A 22,280-nucleotide genomic window follows, 5' to 3' on the forward strand; every position below is an offset into this window, starting at 1 on the left:
TATGAGTCAACATAAATGTGATTCGTGAAGAAATTATAGGGTAACTTGTGATACACTTTACTCAGGGCCCTATGGGAGTTCTGTTGTTGAAATTAATACCACTGATGGCACTGATTTATTACAAAATAGTCCTGCCAAATAGATGCTGTGAATCGTGTTGTTAGGCAGTTTTTAAAAACTCAGTCACCTGGGCCACAGAGTAAGCCTCCAACTCAAAAAAACAAAAACTCAGTCACTTGGTGTAATCAGTTGCACAGATATTTGTGTTAGGCAGGATTTCTATGGCTGTTATTCTAGTTATAGGAACAAATTAGTTACCTATGTGATTTTAAAAACCACATAGGTTTAAAATCTAAAAACCACATAGGCTTAATAATTTTGAATGCTGACTGAATAAAAGTAATTTTTCCTTTAACAACACCATAATATTTCCTAGTTTTACTGCCATGGCACCAAAATATCACCTTAAAACACAAAAACAAAAAAACCCGAAAGAAATTAAGCTACCCCCATTGCTGGCCTTAGAAGAAATTGATTCTTGTGGGGTTTTTTGGTTTTTGGTTTTTTTTTGAGTTGGAGTCTCACTCCATCACCCAGGCTGGAGTGCAGTGGCACACTCATGGCCACCTCAGCATCAGCCTGCTGCGCTCCAGTGATCCTTCCGCCTCAGCCTTCCAAGTAACCAGAACTACCACACCTGGCTAATTTTCTGATTTATTGTAGAGATGAGGTCTCGCCAAGTTGCCCAGGCTGTTCTTGAACCCATGAGCTCAGGCAATCCCCTCACCTCAGCCTCCCAAAGTACTGGGATTACAGGCTTGAAACTAATTCTTTAAAAACCCAATTTGAAAGAAAGGCTTTGCTCCCTTTTTCCACAAAGATGGATGTCCAGATTCTAATGTCTGGGACCTGTGAATATGTTATTTTGTTTGGCAAATGGAACTTTACAAATATGATCAAGTCTAGAGTTTCAACATGGGGAGATTATCCAGGATTATGTGATTGGGCCTGGTATAATCACAGTGGTCCTTAAAAGAAGGCAGAAAATCAAAGGAAAAGACAATGTCACCATGGAAGCAAGGGGAGAAAAGGCTATTGGATCACCTTCAGAAACTGGAAAAGGCAAGGAAATGGATTCTCCCCTAAAGCCTCTAGAAGGAACCAGCCCCACTAACAACTTGATCTTACCCCTAAGACTCATTTTAGACTTCTGATCTCCAGAAATGCAAGATAATTTATTTGTGTTGTACTTATGCCTCAAGATTTATGTTAATTTGTTACCGCAGTGTTATAGTTTGAATATTTGTCCCCTCCAAAGCTTATGTTGAAATTGAATTCCCAGTGTGGTAGTGTTGAGAGTGGGGGCTGTAAGAGGTGAGTGGATTAAACCATTCGTGGATTAATGGGTTATCATGGCAGGGGAACGGGTGGCTTCGTAAGAAGAGGAAGAGAGACCTGAGCTAGCATGTTAGCATGGTCGTGTGATGCCTGCACTATTTCAGGACTCTGCAGAGTCCTCACCGGCAAGAAGCCTCTTACCTGATACGGCCCCACTGCGTTGGACTTCTCAGCCTCCATAACTGTAAGAAATAAATTCCTTTACTTGATAAAGTACTCAACTTCTGGCATTATGTGATAAGCAACAGAAAACAAAGACAGCAGCAAAAGGAAACAAATACAAAAAAATAGCAAGGAAATGAATGATTGTATCATGCTCCTCTTTGCCATTATTTCAAGTTGCTTTTATGAGCAAAGCTTGTCTTTCCTAGCGACAGTTGCTAAGTAAGTTAACAACTTAATGCCAGAGTCTGGGAAGGCCTAAAGCTTCCCAAATCCAGTGCCCATACCTTCTATGGCAGGAGCTTTTCTCACCATTCTTTAAAATTAGGCATATAACCACTACTCAATCATGGTGAATCCGTTAATCCTTACCAGCCTCTAGCATTATTCTAAAACCGCAAACCTCTCCAGCTTTCTTAAACTTCCAGGTTTTCTTTAAAATACTTTTTCTGATTCTAAGGTGACTTTGACTGTAAATAGTAGAAGACATCTGAAATTTAACTATGATCAGAAATCCAAATTACACAAACTTTGTTTGCTGTGCTTTTTGTAATAAAATAGTTCCACCAGCCCCTGTTGGAAAAACCTTCAAACAGATCCATGAATACAAACCATTTAAGACACGCTTTTACACTCACAAAGATATACTGGGTAAGTGACTTTATTGTTTTCCTTTGCTGAAATGTTTTGTAGCATTATACGTCATTCTTCCTGTTACATAGCCTTTTATCAGTTTTTTCCTGCTCAAAGTTGCTTATCCTTACAGGGATGTCTGTTTGGCATGAAAAGAATATGGGTTAGAATACAGCTTCTCCACCTACCAGTTGTATACACTGGACAGAATATTTAGCCTCTCAATCTCTTTCTTTTTATGTAAAAAAGGATAGTAATACCAATCTCACAGGTTGTTATGAAACTTTAATGAAGTATTTGTACCTATTATAAAGCTTGGCATGTAGTAGTAAATGTGAGTTCTTTTTACCCTTTCCCAGACTGGGGCACCTTCAGTATGTGTAGGAGAGGAAAGATCTGTAAATAATACTCTGATAAAAGAGTGAAAGAAACTATAACCTTTAAGTAGTACCTGATGACATACAAGTCGATACATAAGATAGCATGAGGATATTTGCTATATATGTATGGATTATACATAAGCAAATCAAATTGCAACTAATTGCAACTACAAGTTTCCTTCCTTCTTTTTTCCTCATAAAGTTTCCAATCTAACTTTAAGCCTTGTAAGTGTTTTCCTAAGGACTCTCAAAATGCTTGTCTGATCGCTTTCTTCCTTCAACATGGTAAACTAAAGGTGATTTTATTTCAATCCTGATCTTTGGAAATATAAGAAGCTAAAGAATAGAGGATATTTGGAGGAAAAAAAGCTAAAATGTAGGAGGAGTTCACATTGTAATCATCCTCTAAAAATATCAATACTTTTAGTATTGATATTTTAACTTTTAGTAAATGCTTAGAATGAATTACTCACTATAATCTCTAAAATGACTTGGCTTTTTACACCCAGGACAGGATATCCCCATTCTTAGATAGGCCTTAATGATTGATTCCTTATGCCTTTTGGGATAACTGAATCCAGACATTAGGTGGATAAATTAAATCTATCTAGTTAAAAATTAATCTTTTCTGTTATTTATGTATTAAGTTGTTCTAAGTCAGAAAACAATCAAAATTGAATTCTCTATAAGTTCAAAAGCATGTTGAAATGTCTACAAAGAGCTAATAAGTATTTTGTAAGATAGTAGTTCTCAATATTAGCAGTGTACTTTGAAAAAAAATTTTTTTAATGCAAATATCTAAACATAGACCCACCGGACTTAATACTAATCCAATACAGACCCACTAAATTCAAGCCTCCAGAGCCGAGCCTTAGTGTGTATATTTTTCTTACACTTTTATACTTGATATTAGCCAAAAGGCTGAGATGTTTCTTACACCTTTAAATAACTTTTTATTTTAAATAGTTTAAGACTCACAGGTTGCAAAAGTAGATCATGTACCCTTCATCTAGCTCCCTCCATTGATGTTTTACATAATCCTAGTATTCTGTCAGACCAGGAAATTGACATTGGAACAGTACTATTAACTCATTTTCAGACCTTACATGCACGTTTTTCCTTTGGGATATAGTTTTATGAAATTTACCATGTGTGAGGCCGTTGTTTTTGTTAAGCACTGGCCAGGCCATGTTTTCCTAAGCTTTGACCCCCTCCCCTACTTTGACGAGGTGAATCTCCTCTCTCTCTCTCTCTCTCCAACTTACTTTAAATAAGCTATATTTTCCAATGGAAAAAAAAGAAATTTACGTGTGTATATTCATGTAGCATCACCACAATCAAAGCATAGGACTATTCTACCACCACACAAAACTCCCTTGCAACTAATTGTAACTACAAGTTTCCTTCTTTCTTTTTTCCTCATGAAGTTTCTCGCTTTAACTCCTGAACAGTCACACTCTTTCCCCTCTAACTTTTCCCTGGCAGTCACTGATGTGTTCTCTGTCACTATAATTTTATCACCGTGAGAATGCTGTCTAACCAGAAGCATACAGCATATCAGCTTTGGAGAGGGGCACTTTTCATTCGGCATAATGCCCTTGAGATTCATCAAGTTGTTTGTATTAGTTGTCTGTTCCTTTTTCCGCATGTGCACTCTTTAAAAAGGCTCTGCAGGGATCCTGTTGTACAATCAGGGTTGAGAACAACCTGATTGTTCTCATATAAACTATTGGGACTTAAGTGTGAAAGAGGATAGTGACAGCCTACACTCATTTCACATTTTTACGCAGTTCAGCACATTGATGGTCTATGCTTAGTCACGTTTCTTCCAAGAAACTCTTTCATAATTTTATCTAGACAATTTTGAGCTTTTGCAGTTTGTGTCCATCTCTACCACAGTATTCATGGCCCTGTGTTTTTAAGACTCACTAATGATCTGGTAGCTGAGATCTATGCCACCAAACATATACTTTTAGCTGCTAGTGACGGAACAACTCAGAATAGACTATGTATAAAGTGGAATTCCTTGACCCAGCGTCAAGCCTCTCCATCTTCCCATGCTTACTCTTTTAGTGAGTTGGCCTAGTTGTTAGTACTGAAGCCAGGCCTCCTCTAGCAGCTGGGACGGGAGGGAAGTGGATCCAAATCGTTCTAAGCATCTATTACCTTCTGCTTAGAAATCCCAGAGGAAAAGGAGCTATGTTCTCCTTACAACTTTTATAAGATCCCTGGGAAGAGTCTGGTTGACAGGCCTCAGCATGTGTTCAATCCTAGTCCAATTACTGTGGCCCAGAGGAGGGGAGAGGAAGGGCTGATAAGGTCAGGTGCTGTGATGAGAACAACCTGAATGAGGGAAGGTTTCTGAGAGAAAGGGTCACCAAAGGGGGAGAAGAGACACTAGGCAGGTGAGCACATGCGTCCAGAAATGTCTCATGTGTGCTTATTGCTGAACTAGGGACCTCAGAGGTTTGTAGCAATGTAAGAAGTGCTTTGTAATTTTAGGAAGTTGATCACCAAAACCTAATCACCTGAAATGTTAATGTGAGACATGAATGGAACGAAAAGCAAAGGACTACAAGAGTTTGGGGTAGAGAGAAAGATCACTGAGTGTGATTTTAGCATCCAAAGGGTTTGTCACTCCTATAACAGCTTATGAACCACCTCTGACAACACACTCTGGTGGGAGAAGATGGAAAACCCTGTGCCCAGCTCCAAAAGTTCACATCTTGGTTCCAGGTCCTCTTTCCCTAGCTTTCTGACAGTGTGTGGTCCTCTAATCTCTCTAGACATTTGTTGCCTTGTCTGGGTAGGTAAGGCATCAATATGGGAATATTATTATTTGGAAATCAAATGAGATGGTTGGTTGAGAAATAATAAACTATCATACTTAGCTCACTCCACAACAGAAGCAGTTAAACCCACGAAGACCCACACACTAAAGAAAGGTATGCAATGGATCAAAGAAGGCATTCTGTTTCCACTCTCCCAATGGAGGTAGCCCCAGCACCCATAGAGGAGAGGGCGAAAGAGCTGTGTAATGTGCTAATAGTTCTTAAATATTTACTCACCATTCTATGGGTGTACAAAACATGCCTCTTTCTGCGGGATGTTGATTTCACTTAACTTCCCTAGTTGTCTGCTGTGAGGACTGGGTAGGACGAGGGGAACAACCAACTCTATCCAGGTTTACAGTGCTGTGAGTTCTCTCCTAGTCTGTTAGGGGAAAACGTACCCCATCAGTGGGTATCTTTCATGAAAGATTGACAGATCCTCAGAGCGAGTGTCTCCTAGAAAGCTCTCATAAATTAGTAGATAATGGTGGAAAGGGAAGCCAGGAAACAGTCTGTGGAAGTTTATGATCATTTCTTTTCACATACACAGATATTGGGGCAAGTATTCTGAATGAAAAGGAGCAATTTCAAGAAGCTGTACTCAGAGAAAGTATTGCAAAAACAGAAGCTGAAGTATGGGCTCAGGTAAAAGGTGTTAGAAATCCACCCAAAGGACATCTTTATGGTTCTTTCACATTCTGGATTTATCTGAAACAGTAAAACAGTGTAGCAGTCAAGAGCATAGACTGCCGAGTCCGACAGAGCTGACTTCAAATCCTAGCTAGCTGTGGGTGGGACCTTGGGCCAGTTTTTCAACTTCTGTAGTCTTGGCTTCTTCATCTGTGAAAGAAACATCATAATGTCTATTCTATAGCATTGTTGAGAGGGTTCAATGAAATAATGCGACTGGCACTCAATAGGTGCTTAGAAGGAAGCAGTCATCACAGAGCTCCCTTCCTCCTAAGGCGCTCTCTCTGTATGGATGGCTCCTTTATTCTTATTTGATTCAAACCAAAACTAAAAAGGAAAAAAAAAAGAACTAAGAAGATATCCTTGTTGATAAATATATCAAGGATATATTTTATATATTGATAACTGTTTGTTAACAACAAACATTGAATCTATAGACCATCCATTTGTTCAGTGTGTAACACCCCTGGACTAAGTGCTAACTTTTTCCAAATGTTTCATAGTGGCCGACTCCCCTTTTCATCCCCTCTCTCCAAAATTCTCGTCACTTGTCCATATGACTGTTGCAGGCCCAGTTTGAATGTTGGGGCTCACGGTGGAATCCAAAACATCAAAGTGAAGCAAAGCTACAATCCTGCAGCCCCCACTCCCAGTCATAAATGGACATCAGCAACTTCCTAAAGAGAACGAAAGCTCCTTGAGGGCAGGACAAGCCACAGTCTTGGAACAATGTTACTTCTCAGTTTCTGAATAGAATAGACATTATAGCCAATAGTAGTGGAATTGTCCAGAATTAGTGCCAGAAGAAACTTGGTATGAAAGTATTTTGAACATACAAAATATTCCAGTGCAAAGGGTAGCATAGCTCAAAAATCTTACTCGCCATTATTTTTATCAGTAATAAAATTCAGACTGATTATTAGCCGTCAATTAGACATCCTAATAAAAGGTGATGCTTTTGTGAATAGCCTGCAATTTAAATGGAAGTTTATCCAGTGTTCTGTGTATTCTCTTCAAAGTAATGTGACTTCTTTCTAAAGACCTGATGCAGGAGGTCTGGGGAGGTATTCTGCCTCTTTACCCAGCTCCTTCTGGCTTTTTGCATCTTTTCATTCCTCTGTTTTCCAGATTTTCTGTGAAGCACATAGATTATGCTGATAGTCAATCAAACAGAAAATAAAGTGCCGCAAAGAACAGGAAACCCTTCAGCCTACATATAGTAAAGCTGTCCTGCCTGTAGCAACTCCAGAAGCAGTGATGTTAGCCAAGGGCTGGGCTGTGCTATGACATCTCTAGCTGATATAGCCAGTCTGCTATGGGAGGTTTGAGATGGGAATGAAACAGGAAATTAGGGACCCTGTGATGGTTGCTAACCTTCAGTAAACTTGAAAACCTAATGTGCCAATGTTTCAAATAAGATGAGTTGTCCTATCCTGATGTATTAATAGATACATGTACTCTTTCTTTCAAAGGCGAGTGAAAGCCAGAGAAAAGCAGTGGAGAAAGCACTTGAAGAAGCAAATGTGAGACACAAAATTGAAATTCAGATTTTAAAAGAAGAACATCAGCAGGATTTAGAGGTTCCTATAGTGGTTTATTTGTTGTCTTTTAAAACGTGCATAAGTTAAAGTACCGAAGTTGGCAAAGGAATGAGAAAAAAACATAATATGTAAAATCTAGGTTGATATTTCCTGGTGGTTAGTTGGGAGGTTCCCAGAAGAGACGCTTAGCTCTCTGGAGCAGGGATGAGTGGTGGAGGAGAGCGCCTAGCTTACTTCCCAAGAGAAGCTCTGCCTGACCAACCCTTCACATGCTGCCTGTGACACCTCTGTCTCTTTCATAGCAGTCATCACCATTGTAGTTAATTATCTTGTGATTAGTTGTTTAATGTCTGGCTCTCCCACATGACTGCAGACTTCACTGGGGACTGTTGGTCTTCTCTTCTTGCTGGCCCTGCTGCCCAGCAAAAAAAAAAAGTCTTGATTAGTAGATGCTCAAAAAGTTGTTGAATGAATGAAGTAGCTATTCTCTTCCTTCTGAAATCTCTGAGTGCAACCTTTTCCCAAAATTTGCATTTCCTGCACTGCCAAGGGGGACATCTGAGTGGTCCCTCAAGTATTTACTGCAGAGCCAGAGGTGACAAGATGAGGGGAACTCTCTTCTAACCTGTAACCTGTTTAAGCACATGACTCTAGGTAACTACTAAACATTCCATGCAGAGACCCCAGGATTCGTTGTTAGTTCAGTATCTTGGTTATAAAATCTGTTCAAAGGAAAAAGGATACAGAACTATTTTTACATTTTGGCCAAGGAAGGGACAGGACAGGACAAGGTGTCTGTGTGATGATACATAAGCAGAGGTTGGAGGCCCACTTATTTATTGTTCCAGCAATGAGTGCCTACCAGATGTTAGCTCTGTACGAGGTGAGATCAATGGACTGTTCTTCACCCTGGGAAGACTTACTAGCAGGAGAAGGGACTCCTCCCCGGGTTCCTAAAGGTAGTGGGATGTTCTCTGCTTTGCTTCAGGGCCCTTCCTCAGCCAGGATTGTCATGGTGCCCAGGGGATTGGCTGTGGTGGCCCATGCCCTTCCCCTACTTCAGTTCAAAATGTGAAGAGCATTTATAATAGGCCATTCAGCTGACATGTGCCAGTATGACCATACTGGTAACTAAGTGTTGAAATACTTCTTTATCAAGCCCTCTATCACCTTGGTCACCCTGGTTGCTTTTCCTGTAAACCCCTGGACCTCACCCATTCTAGCAATTTAAAGAGATAGCGTGTGGCTTGGCAGGGGGCTCTAGGGCCCTGCTATCATGCTGCAGCCAGAAGCAATCTAGATAGGTGGCCCCTACTGTGCTGGTCGATACACATTTTGTTTTGTTTTGTTTTTTGCTTTTTGAGTTGGAGTCTCACTCTGTCGCCCAGGCTGGAGTGCAGTGACCGCTCCCGGCCACCGCAGCCTCGACTTGCTAGGCTCAGGTGATCCCTCCACCTCAGCCTTCCAAGCAGCTGGAACTACAGGCGCATGCCACCATGCCCAGCTAATTTTTTGATTTATTGTAGAGACGAGGTCTCGCCATGCTGCTCAGGCTGGTCTCAAACTCCTGGGCTCAGGTAATCCTCACCTCCACCTCCCAAAATTCTGGGATTATAGGTGTGGGCCACCATGTCCAGCCAGTTGTTATTTCAACCTATTGTTTCTTATTTCAACTTGATATATCTGTAGAATACCCAGAGGTAAATACAAATCCTACTGCTCAGAGGTTGTCTGTGAGCCATCAGCATCTGATCTGTTCATCTGAGAGCGTGACATGCAGATTCCGGGGTCTCACTCTGACCTACAGATGCAATCAGCAGCCCACATGTTTCTCTCACATATTAAAATTTGAAATTTCCAAAATATGGTGGTAAACTAACTTCTTCTAGAACCAAATGGCATTAAATTCTGATATGACAAGACCACCAGTCATTACTCTTATGTGATGTAAAGAGTTTGGTATGTCTCAAATGCATGCTGTGAAATAAAATATCAGGATCTCACTCAGACAGATAGAACTTTGAAAAGGTGTCCATATTATCCAAAGACAATAAGATCGAAACTAAATAAGAAAATAAAAACTAAGGGAAAATGTAAAAATGAAAAGTTAAAGTTGGAAACAGAATGAAGTCATGGGTGAATTAAAAACTTAAAATGTATGTATGCCATGAAATCCTGTGTGATGATCACTAATTGGGCCCTGAGCTTTCTGGCAGCCAGTGCAAAAAGGGTAATGTCATTAATCACTATGTTCAAATGGTAAAAACAAGTCAGGTATGCAGGAGAGGCTCAGGTATGCCTAGTTGTGAAACCTGAGAGAAACTTCTGAGGGCGATATTGTACAAAAAATGCCGGTCAAACATCTGCACGGTTAACATGAAGTTGTTTCTTCTACTATCTCGAAATGTGGGCTCACTTACTCAACATGCATTTCAGTCAAAGCAATTTAATCGGTAAGACCTTAAGACCATGAAGAACACTGGCAAACAGTAGGTTATTGAATTATTTTTGGAGCTTTAACTATGTATTCCACATGCTATGTGAGGCAGTAAAATGATTTTGGTTTTATTAAATCATCACATGAAAGAAGGTCTGAGTTTAATTCTCTAAATCCTCATTCAAAACCCAGCCAAAATAAAGGGCTAGAATGTTATTTTTAAATTCTACAATTCAAAGAGAAATATGTGATGGTAATACTTCACCTATCTTAGGCTCAGCCATCCACCAGTCTCAATTACTGAGAATATATTTAAAAACCCAGAAATAAGTTAAAATATCCCTTAAGGAGTTGAATAGCATCCTCTGACTACAAGAGGATAACTGAGGGTTATTACTCTTAGCAGAACCTCTTCACCCCACTCAGATGTAATTACTCCTACTTGACAACCTGAGTCCAACAGACTCAGTTACTCGATTTTTTTTAACTCGAAATAGATGAAATGGTGAAAACTAGAAATGGCAAAACGGGGCTCGCTGACAGCAGTTAGAACAGCATTCTCAGCCCCATAGCATGTAATTTTGTCATTTTTCTTGTTCTTCTTTTGAAGAACAAGAAAAACTTCCTTTGATACAGAGAGCAAATCCCAAATCTCAAAAAGCAAAGCAGTCTGGGGTCATTTATGACAGAGAAACATGAGTCTATCAACTTGAGCAATTATCATTGTCATGGGTGAATTAAAAACTTAAATTTTAACCCAGAGTAGAGTTTGTAACCCAGTAAAATCATTCATCTTTTTGGAGTCTGGGTCATCAAGAAAATTTTAGATTATTTCATAATACTCTTTTTCATGAAGTAAGGTAAGTATAAAGATATTTAGAAGTATTTCCACTCAAGATGTGTTATTATAAAAAAAATTAGTGATTTAAGAGACAAAATCTTCTGCAGTGCAGAAACCCCAGCTAGCATTTCTAAAGGGCCAAAGTTTTCCTTAAAAGATTTTTAAAATACAAGACCTGAGGCCACTCTGGAGAGATTGTTAAAGTTGATCTCTGTTGTTGATTTTGTTTTTTTAATTTCTCGCTCCTAGAGTAGTTAAGAGTGAGAAGTTGAAAACTTTTCTTCTTGAAAAAGCTAAAGTGTGTCTAACAAAAATTTTAATTGCTGAAATAATCTTCTAAGAAGCTGAATCCATTTCCGTTTCCCTTGAAACTCGGGGTTCTCTTGACTTTCCCTCAGCTTAGGGTCTCCAGACACTGTAAATGAAGCTGGCTCCCCCAGGAGCGCCCCAGGAAGGGAGCTAACTAGGACTGGGCAACCTTCAGCCAAGAGCACTCTTCCTGGCTTAACTCCTCTCCACTCTGAGTAAGATTTCACTTAAAGAGGAGACTCTGCAGCTGTTAAAAAGAGAAAGAAAGGAAACCCACTCTACTATCTTATAAGGCTGCACAATTAATGAACGTCTTGAAAGGCTCCAGTATCACAGCCACCAACGAAGCAAGAAATTGGCAGTTGAGACTCTGGTTTCCTTCCCTAGTTCTTCCATTGATGCACTAGGGGAAATAATTTCTTTATGTTCGCTTGATATCTTCCCTAAAAGAGATAAACATTGACCTTTAAAGGAAAGTTCTGAAACCCCTGGACAGAATGAATTGCCCCTCCTCTCCATAAATTTCTATTGCAACGTCCACTGCACGATGAGGTTGCTGGCCCCCTCCACTAGACTGTGCATCCCCTGAGGCCAGGAGCCTCACCTTCTTGCTTATAGCACCTGGGCCTCACAGGGCACCAGGCACAGCGTGAAGTTAGTCGGCATCTCCAAAATGTGACAGGTTTTCCTTTAGGACGATTTGCGAGTCTGTTTTCCGCAAGTCTTGGTCTGACTAGTGTTTCTACTCTTTTTTTAGTCGAAGGCCATCCACAGGTCCTTCCTGCTTGTTTCTGGAGCAGTGGAGGACTTGTTCCTGTCCCCTCCATGAATGAGAAAGAGCCCCTCAACCCTGATGAGCTGGAATGCCCAAACAGTGGTGGGGACTGGCAGGCAGGTTCCAGTGACTGTAATATTGTGCGATTGTTTTCTGTCTGAGCCTCAAGTTCCCTCCTACCCAGGAGACACTCAGGAGGCATGTTAATTATTTCTGCCATTTTCCGGAACTTTCTAAAGTAGAATTGCATTAAATATCTCTAATTATATATAAAGATAATATGATACTAGAATATTTGGGCCATCAGAAAAAGACTTTAGCCGGGCTCGGTGGCTCAGCCTGTAATCCCACGCCTTTGGGAGGCTGAGGTGAGTGGATTGCCTGAGCCCGTGGGTTCGAGACCCGCCTGGGCAGGTGAGACCTCATCGCTACAATAAAATCAAAAAATCAGCTGGGCGTGGTAGCGCATGCCTGTAATTCCAGCTACTCGGAAGGCTGAGGCGGAAGGATCGCCGGAGCCCAGCAGGTCGAGGCTGTGGTGGCCGGGAGCGGCCACTGCACTCCAGTCTGGGTGACAGAGCGAGACTCCGACTCAAAAAAAAAAAGAAAAAGACTTTTAACGCTTCCCCTCTTACCCAACTGATTTTCGTTATTGCATTTTCCCTTTCAATATTATCTACATTTGTGCTAGATAGGTTGTACCGTTTTGAATTTACTCTTAGCATCACAATCAGGAAGGTGTTTTTTTTTAAATATCGTATCCACTCTTCTTTTCAAACATCAGCGCTGAGAGGTGGACTTGCTGTCAGGCATTTAAAACTGTGATTTAAGTAGCCTTTTAGTGTGCATGTTTGAACATCAAATCTGTAGTCGCTAAACCTCGTTTTGCCGTTGCTTAAGGAAATAAAAGCTAAAACGAAGACAGACTTGTATCAGAATATGAATGACGAAATGAAGAGAGAGCACTTGGCTGCGGAACAGCGCATGGTCCACAGAATCCAGAGGATTATGATGGAGTGCCACAGGGAGAAGGTGGCAGCTGTGGAGGAAGCCAGGGCTGAAGAACGGCGGATCGCCCGGGAGGAAATCGAAGCCCAGAAAAGGTATCTGGAGAACCCGCTTGCAAGTCAGTGCCTCACTCTGTCAAAATCAACTTGGAGGAAGGGAGAAGGTTAAAGGTACATGGGCCGATCTTGCCCAGTTTGGGTATTTTACATTTTTATTTTCATTTATTCTTTTAGGTTGGAGTCACTCTGTTGCCCTGGCCGAAGTGCAGTGGCACAGTCATGGCTCTCTGCAGTCTCGACCTCCAAGCAGTTGAGTCTGCCTCAGCTTCCTGAGTAGATGAGACTGTAGGTACAAACTACTGCACCTGAATTATTTTTTTAATTTTTGTAGAGACAAGGGATCGCTATGTTGCCCAACCTGGTCTCGAATTCCTCTAGCAACCCTCCTGCCTCAGCTTCCCAGAGTGCTGAGATCATAGGTGTGGGCCACCATGCCTGACCTCGTTTACGTTTTTATTAAGGAATAATATAGGGAACAAACATAGGGAACAATATGTAATATATTGTAGTGTGTGTGTGTGGTGTAAAGAACCAAACATTGGGAACAATATGTAATAGAGTGTGTGTGTGTGTGTGTGTGCATGTGTATGTGTGTGTGTGTGTGTGTCTGTGTGTGTGTGTGTGGTTTAAAGAAAAATAGTGACTAAACACTCAAGGGCCAACCTCTCAGTTTAAGGGATTGACAATTACCAATATTTCTGAAGTTCTCATGTGTTTTTCCTGAATCTTATCTCCTTCCTGTCCCCTCTTAAGAGATAACGACTCTCCTAAATATTGTATTTTTCATTCTGTAACACCAGTTTTAAGAGGCTGACGAGAGGAATCAAGAAACATTTTCCCATAAACACATATAAATCAAGCTTTACATTCTGCAGCCTAGATCATACGCTATTGTGGATGTGTTACTTTTTGGTCTTTTTAAAATTATACAAACTAATATGTGTTGCAAAAGAAGTTGACATTATGGATGTAGAGAGTACCAAAATTGCAAGTCTTGACTCATTGCTTCCCCCACACCCTCCCTGCCTCCCAGAGACAATTATTGTAAATAATAGGGAATAGGGTCAGTATCCTTCCATACCCTTTTTTTTTTTTTTTTTTTTTTTTTTTGTAGAGATGGGTTCTCACTATGTTGCCCAGGCTGGTCTCAAACTCTTGGTCTCAAGCAATCCTCTTGCCTCAGCCTTCCAAAATTTGGGGCTCACAGACATGAGCCACTGTGCCTGGCCCTTCCATACCCTTTTGATGTATTTATAATCATATGTATGTGCATAATCACACAAATCATTGGTGACATTAATCAAATCATATATATATATATATATATATATATATATTGTTTTTAAGAAAACCAAGGTAATCATTTCTATGTACGTCATGAATATGTGATGAAACAGGACAGCAGTCAGAAGCCCAGGGATAGTCAGACGCAGGAGAAAAAAATCATGATTTCCAGATTTTAAGTGGCCTGCTCAAGATCCCTGAGCTGTAGCAGCAGAACCAAGACTGAGAGACTTCCCTGTCTGGCCTCCTAATCTGTGTCTGGTCCCTTTTTCTTTATTGCTGGAGTTAACAAACAAATACATCTCTGTGTAATTAATGGGTAACGCCTTTCCCATTAGGACTGTTTAGAGCAGGGCCAAAGGTAAGCTCCTGAAGGAAGGACACATGAGGGAGAATGAGGGCAGCAGCTGTGGCTGTCTCACTGACCCTCTCTTTCCACACAGACTATGGGTTGTGTGGCGGTAGAAGAGAAAAGTGAGAGGATTTCAGAAGGAGGCTAGAGAGTGAGTTGTAGCCCTGTGCGGCAGAAGGTGAACCCTCTTTTCCTTCTATGATCTCCACCACCTGCAGGAGCTCCGCCCCTCCTGTGGGAGCTTCTGGGTCCCCTCCTCACACACACCTGGGGTCTTTCGCGCCCTCTTTCCCTGGGTAACTTTTGCCTCCTCCAGCCCTTTCTTCTGTGCCTTTTTTTGCTGGTGTGTTTCTGTTTTGAGTTGGGCTCTCACTCTGTGGCCCAGGCTGAAGTGCATGATACTATCACAGCTCACCACAGTCTCAGTCTTCTGAGCTTAGGGATCCTTCCACCCCAGTTGCCTGAGTAGCTTGGACTACAGGCATACACTACCACGCCTGACTAATTTTTAATTTAATTTTGTAGGGACGAGATCTCACTGTGTTGCCCAGGCTGGTCTCAAACTCCTGGGCTCAAGCAGTCCTCCCACCTCAGCCTCCCAAAGGGATGGAGTTACAGGTGTGAGCCACCATGCCCAACCAGACCACTTTCATAAGAAGTTTGTTAAATTTCATGGACAGAAAACTTTTTTTGTGATTTGAACAGAGTGTCCAGGAGACACTGGATTCTTTCTCTTAAAGTTAAAATCTCAGCTTGGAAAGGCTGTAATTTGCAGCCCAAGGCAAGGCATGAATGAAGGGACCACTCGGGGGTTTTGAGGGTCATAACTGTAACTCCTAATGACAGCTACCCAATTTATTTAATATCCAGCACAGGCAAGACCCTTAGGATACTTCTCACTGGATCCTCATACCTCTTCTGGGAGATTCTGTTCTCCTGCATATCTTCAGGTTAAGACCTTGAGTCTTAGAGCGAAACTAAGCAAACCGCAGGAGGTCACAGGGAAAAGAGGTGGCGGGGCCCGATCAGAATCAGGCCTATATGATGCTAAAACTTGAACCTTTCCATTGTGCTACCAGCTCTACAGGGAATGAGGCTGTGTGAGTTATCGAGGGTTCGGCCATTTCACCAGAGCTTACCAAGTGCGGCCTGTGGATGCGGCACAAAGAAATAGGGGCCCTCCCTCCGCACTGTGTGAAGCCCCTAAAGCATGGCTGCCCCACACGAGCCAGGGCTGCCTGGACGGGCATGAACAACACAGAGGTGTTGGAAATCTCTAGCTAAGTGTGAGTGGGGTATGTCGAAAGGTATGTTTTTGGGGGGACGTTAGCCTACAGCTGGGCCTTAAGAGAAGGTGGGTCCCATTTGCGAGAGAGACAAAAGCATGAGAATAGAATAAGCAAAGACCTAGAAGGAGAGGGTGTGGTGCGTGACGTGTGGTGAGGCAGAGCCAAGAGAAGGGCTGAGCGTGTTAAGAACCCTGGGTTGCGAAGGCGCTGTCGAAGGCTAGACCCTGGAGATGTCCCCCGGCTCCCTGGCTTCTGTAATGCCTGCAGCCTCCTGCCAGACCAGGGAACCATGGGTCCCCAGTGGCCCAGCTAGAAAATCAGAATGTGTGTTCCTTGTATACACAGTGGTTCTACCTGGCTGAAATAATGCTGACAGTCCTATAGTTCTCATGAAAAATGGATTCATAGCTCATGATGGGCTAACTGGGCAAATGATCTGCTATGTTCAGCATTGGTTCAAACGCTTGATGCACAAGGGAATGTTGTGAACAAACCCTTCGCAGTCGACAAATTGCCTGTGGGAGGTAATGAAGCATTGGTTCCAACTGCCTTTTAAGATCCATGATTTTTATTGGTGGACATAGAAAGGAGGTTGAAAAGTGTGCTGTTGGCAACATACAGAAGGAAAATGAAAAGTCCATTTAATAAATAGTAGGGAAGGAATAGCCGCTGAGATTTTTCTTTTTAATCTCTGAGCAATATATCTTGCCCCATTTTCGCAGACTTGCAAAAATAAAGAGAAGGACAGCAGGTAGAGGTCCGAAAGGGAGCAGAGGACACACTGGTTGCTAGTATGCATTTTCCATGCTTTATTTTTTTCTCCATCAGCCCAGAAGGTTGAGTTACTAGACATGGTCTTCTTATTCAGTAACTTGTTTTATTATCTGAGAATTCATTGTATAAAATAGCAAACTGAATCCTATAGGTGCGGACACATAGTGCAATACAACTATTTTGAAAATAATGGGGCAACCCCCTTGGGCCCCCTCCTGCTCTGGGAGCTCTTCTGTCCTCTCTGTAAATTCTGCTTTAAGAAAGCAAGAAAAAGAATGAAATTTCTGACTGGCACCACCCTTAGGTATGGGCATGTGCTCCAAAATCCCAAGTCTATAGCCTCTAAAGATGGAGGTGGCGGGTGAAGTTCACCGCTCCAGAAAGAAGCCTGGACATGCACCTTACATCAGAATGGGCCTTGGAGGTTGTGGCGTTGAGCCTGCCATTCCATTCCAGCATGTGAGCTCCACCTTCTGTGACAGGAACGTCATCTCTGGTTGCGGTAGTTGGTTCGAAGGCTGGATGCCCCTATGTCTCATGTTCTTCCTAAGCTGAATCCAAAATACCCTCGGCCTTACCGTCACTTCTACCCTTGGCTTCTGGCTCCGACCCTCCTCCATGCATGGTGGTCCTTCAAATATTTGATGAGAGAAGCTATGTCCAAGAGTTAGTTTGAAGAAGGAAAGGAAAAAACAAAAAGTACTAGTATACTTGGCTTCTCCAGTCCTTCCTAATTTGATATACTTTCTAGGCCCTCTTTTGAGAAAAAAAATCAGGTAGACAAATTTGTATAAATCAAAAAATGTTTTAAATATACCACAAGAATGGACTGTTTTCATATAGCGAATACTTTACTGATGTTAAGAATCCTTTTTAAGCTTGGATTCTTTTAAGCTTTTGTAATTTAACTGTTTTAAAATTTGATGTTAGTTGGCACAGCACCACACATTTGAGAGAACTACATCTGTAGTATCTACATATTCATTCACACATTTATTGATTTCCTGTTGTATCCATGATGGATACCATGCTGGGCAGGAGAGACACAAGGATAAATGAACCATAGCCGCCGTGCACTGCACCCCACTGCACACCACCCCATTTCTGGTTTCAATTCCATACCTTCAATGGAATCATCAGAATAAAATTCAGAGACATGCTGACCTTAAACCCAAAACAGTGAATCCCAAAGGGTCAAAAAAAAAAAAAATTCAGGCTCTGAGGCAGGTTGAGAAATGTTGGAAAGGACAAAAGACAAACAAAATAAACAAACAAAACAGGTTCTTTAGCAAGAACAGACTTTGCTATCAAGGAGTTTAAAAGAACTGTCATTGAGGGCAGGAGCTGTCGTTGGCCGAGACATGTTGCTGGGTCAGTTTTACCTGGAGGCAGCTCTGGAGGATCCGACCAGACAGCCCATAAACGAAACCTCTCATGTATGAAAGCCAGACCGACCCGCCAGGAAGCTTATGCCTGCTTGTGGCAAAGCTGTAGCTCTAGAGGACTCCAGGGAGCACAGCTTCCTTTTGGGCCTGTAGGCCCTGGTCATCACCTTCACAGGTTCACCGACAGCCTGAAGACTTTATTAAACTTCAGATTAAGTCTTAAGAATGTGTGTGAGGTGCACACTCCCCCGCTGTCCATGATGTCCCTCCTGTTAATGGCACTGCCCTTTTCCTGTGACCCAGCCTGAAACTCAGCAAGTTGGTTTGGATTCCTCTTTTTTCCCACACTCCCTATCTCCTGACAGTCACAGACTCTGCCCTTTGTGACTTCGTAACATGTCTTGGCTTTATCCCTTTCTCTCCTTCTTCCTAACCCTCCTATACCATTAGCTCAGACCCTGTAACTACAGAAATCCACCGGAAGTGTATCACAGAGGCTAAGAGCTTTTACCCTGGAGCTTTTGCCTTGATTACAGTGAAGATTTTGCCACTTTTACTTAGTAAGCAAACTTGGACACATTACTCACCCTCTCTGAGCTCGGTGTCTTCTTCATAAAAAGGGCCTAGTAACAGAACCACCTCAGAGAATTGTTTTGGAGGAGTCATTGAGTTAACATGTGCGCAGAATACTCATCAACCTGCTTGCACATGGTAAAGGGTTAATATAGTTGACTGCCGTAAATTATACATCATCACATATATTATAGCCAGAGGTCTATGATCACTTAGCAGTGGTTCTCAAAGTGTGGTCCAAAGACACTTCAGGATCCCTGAGACTCTTTAAAGAGGGACTCTATTAGGTCAAATCTATTTTCTTAATAATACTAACATGTTATTTGTGTTTTCCACTCTCATTCTCCTGAGTGTTTTTTTGTTTGTTTGTTTTTAATAGAAACTGGGTCTCATTCTGTCTTCCCAGGCTGGAATGCAGTGGTGCAATCATAGCTCACTGCAGCCTGGAACTCCTGGGCTCAGGCAATCCTCCCACCTCAACTTCCTAAGCAGCTGCCCATGCTAATTTTTTTTTTTTTTAGAGACGAGGTCTCACTATGTTGCCCAGGCTGGTCTCTAACTCCTGGTCTCAAACTATCCTCCCACCTCAGCCTCCCAAAATGCTGGGGTTACAGGCATGAACCACTGTGCCCAGTCTCCTATGAGTGTGTAATGGTCCTTTCCAGGGGTTTTATGATGTGATATCACAACAGACTGAAGCAATATGAAAATCCAACTTCTTTCCTATTAAGCCATTAAAAATTTTCGGGGGGGAAAAAGTGAAATTGCACCACTCTTCTCACCAAGTATTTTATTATTTTGGAAAATATATTTTTCATAAAAGATTTATGTCAATGTGTAATCAGTCTTATTTCACATAAATTAATAAAATTTTTAATGTCTCGCTTTTAGTCTCTAAAACTGTTAATGTCAGTAGATATAACTCATATAAACAAAAGTTCTTTAGTTTTCTCAATAATTTTGAGAGTAACAGAGTCCTGAGACCAAAATTTTGGTGTGACTGATATAGTATACTGCTCAGACAAACAAGAATGTCGTGAAATCTACCTGTGAGTATAAAGTTTTCTTCTCCCTTCTGGCTAAAGGTCAGCAGCTGGACTTATATAAAGAAATATCTTCTCTTCAGAGTTTGCAACTCTGACGCTATTTCTTCATTTTTAAGAACAATGTGGTGGCCGGGTATGGTGGCTCAAGCCTGTAATCCCAGCACTTTGGTAGGCTGAGGTGAGAGGATTGCCTGAACCCACGGGCTCAAGACCAGCCTGGGGAACTTGGCAAGACCTTGTCTCTACAATAAATCAAAAGAATTAGCAGGGCATGGTAGCCCACGCCTGTAGCTCTGGCTACTTAAAAGGTTGAGGCAGAAGGATTGCTGGAGCCCAGCAGGTTGACACTGGGGTGGCTGTGAGCGTGCCACTACGCTCCAGCCTGGGCAATGGAGGCTACAACTCAAAAAAAAAAGAGCAATGTGCTTATATTTTTCGGGCCAAGGTGGACTCTGGGTCCTCCAGTTGCCATTAGGTGTTAGACTAGTGGCCTCACTCAAACCCACAGCTGGGAAGTAGATGAGCAACCTTGCTGCTCTGAAAAATGTTTTCTGATTCTTAACAGCTAATTCAATCCAAAGGCTTATCTCAACAATGTCATGATTCATTTCGGTTAAAGACAAAATCACTCGGTTTAAGTGGCTAACCCATCTAACATATAAATCCATATTGTCTTTTGCAGCAAGGTCATGGAGGAACTTATAAGTACTGATTTGATGGTTACTAAGCATCAGAAGTCAAGTGTGGGCCATGTGAAGAGGGCAAGAGAACATAAGCTGAGCATCAGCTATAGCGTGGCTGAGAGGCAGAGGCAGGAAGAGGTCCAGGAAGGGCTTCAGGAAGCAGAAAAAACACATCAGGCCACTCTTGACAATGTGATGGAAAAACTGGCCAACACCAAGGGGGAGCTGCTGTCCATAGCCAAACAACTGGGAATCATGACAAACTGGAAAGATTTCCTGGAGGAGGAATTACAGGAAACCAGGGCAGCATTTCAAAAATATATCGATTATACCTTTCCTAAGCTTTCACCAGGCCATGCCGACTTTATTCTGCCAGAAAGAAAGAAAACGCCTTCCAATCTTGTGATTAAGGAGAATGAAACAGCTCTTGATTAGAAGTCTTCTATTGGAACCTCACTACCAAAGACATCATTCCAAAGACCAAATAAACGTACTCGTAAAGCACTTATTGATCCCCAGTCTTGTGTAGGGTACTACTGGTCTGTAAGAATTTTGTTGGAAAACCAAAATAGGAAAAAGCACATTCCAGGTTATGGTGAGCACCAAGTCTAATCGAACTGAGAAAACAGGGAGAGAGCAAACTGATTAGGAGGGAAACGCATGTCTTGGAGGAAGTCTAAATACACTTCTGTATGTCTTTATTCATTTCTTCACCAGCTCTGTAACTCTTAAAATATAAGTTACCATTGAAAACGAGTAAAAGGACATATTCTTAGATTGTTCCTGTTATGGAGAGATGTGCTATCTTCCAGCAGAGAGATTATCACTTGGTGAAATGCAGTAGTATTGTAGAAGAAAAAGAAGCTTTTCTCAAATTCAGTGGGAAAAATTTAATTTCTGGAACTCCCATATAAAATAATTCAGTTCTGAGTGTGGTGGCTCACACCTATATCCTAGCATTTTGAGAGGCCAAGGTGAGGATTGCTTGAGCCCAGGTGTTCAAGACCAGCCTGGGCAACATAGCAAGGCCTCATCTCCACAAAATAAAATTTAAAAATTAACCGGGAATGGTGGTGCACAACTGTAGTCCCAGCTATTTGGGAGGCTGAGGCAGGAGGACCATTTGAGCCCAAGAGGTTGAGGCTGCAGTGACTTGTGATTGTGCCACTGTGCTCCAGCCTGGACTACAGAGTGAGACTCTAACTCAAAAAAAAAAAAATAGCAATAATTCAGAAAAGATTCACTTATATTTGCCAGTTGTGAAAGGAAACTATGTCTTTAGAGTTTGGATTCCCTGCCTCTTTTGATGGGGAACCCAAGAGTGTCTTGAACTTGTCTCCTTTGGGTCAAAGTACAGAAAATCTCAATACCACAAAGCTTAGGACCAATACAGTACTACATCTACTAAATTAAAATGGAAGACAGCTCAAGCCATAAAGACTTCTAACATCTATTAAAGTAATATCCTTAAGCTATTAATCGTCAACCTGTATTGGTTGTTTAAAAACTAAAAACTGGGCAACCCCCTCGGATCCCCTCCCACTATGGGAGCTTTTCTGTCCTCTCAATAAATCCTGCTTTCAAAAAAATTAAAAACATTAAAAACTTGGAAAGCAGTTTTTAGTAAGTAAAAAAGTACTCTTCTCCAGCAAGTTTTAGGTGGATTTGTCTACACTGACTAGTCTGGGATTTCCCAATGATAAAAGTAGTAACTGATTTATAATTGCATAACGGGCTACCATCTCTTCAGTGTTTAACTTCCTGTTACTGCAGCTCCACTGCAATTCATACTAATCAATTGCCGAAGAGCTGAAAGTAATGGCTGCCATG

At 41.7% G+C, this 22,280-nt stretch overlaps 1 protein-coding gene across 1 annotated transcript; it reads left to right on the forward strand.

The window, feature by feature from the left end:
* Positions 1-1,819: 1,819 nt before the first annotated feature.
* Positions 1,820-20,946, forward strand: CUNH6orf163 (chromosome unknown C6orf163 homolog). Its single transcript, XM_008067870.1, has 5 exons — positions 1,820-2,211; positions 5,955-6,049; positions 7,567-7,674; positions 12,898-13,100; positions 20,450-20,946. Exons 1-5 carry the CDS (start codon positions 2,064-2,066, stop codon positions 20,883-20,885), a joined length of 990 nt encoding a protein of 329 aa, XP_008066061.1. The 5' UTR covers positions 1,820-2,063; the 3' UTR covers positions 20,886-20,946.
* Positions 20,947-22,280: the final 1,334 nt, after the last annotated feature.

Source organism: Carlito syrichta, unplaced genomic scaffold (assembly GCF_000164805.1).
Source record: "Carlito syrichta isolate Samal-C Ts95f unplaced genomic scaffold, Tarsius_syrichta-2.0.1 Scaffold309804, whole genome shotgun sequence".
Lineage (NCBI taxonomy): Eukaryota > Metazoa > Chordata > Mammalia > Primates > Tarsiidae > Carlito > Carlito syrichta.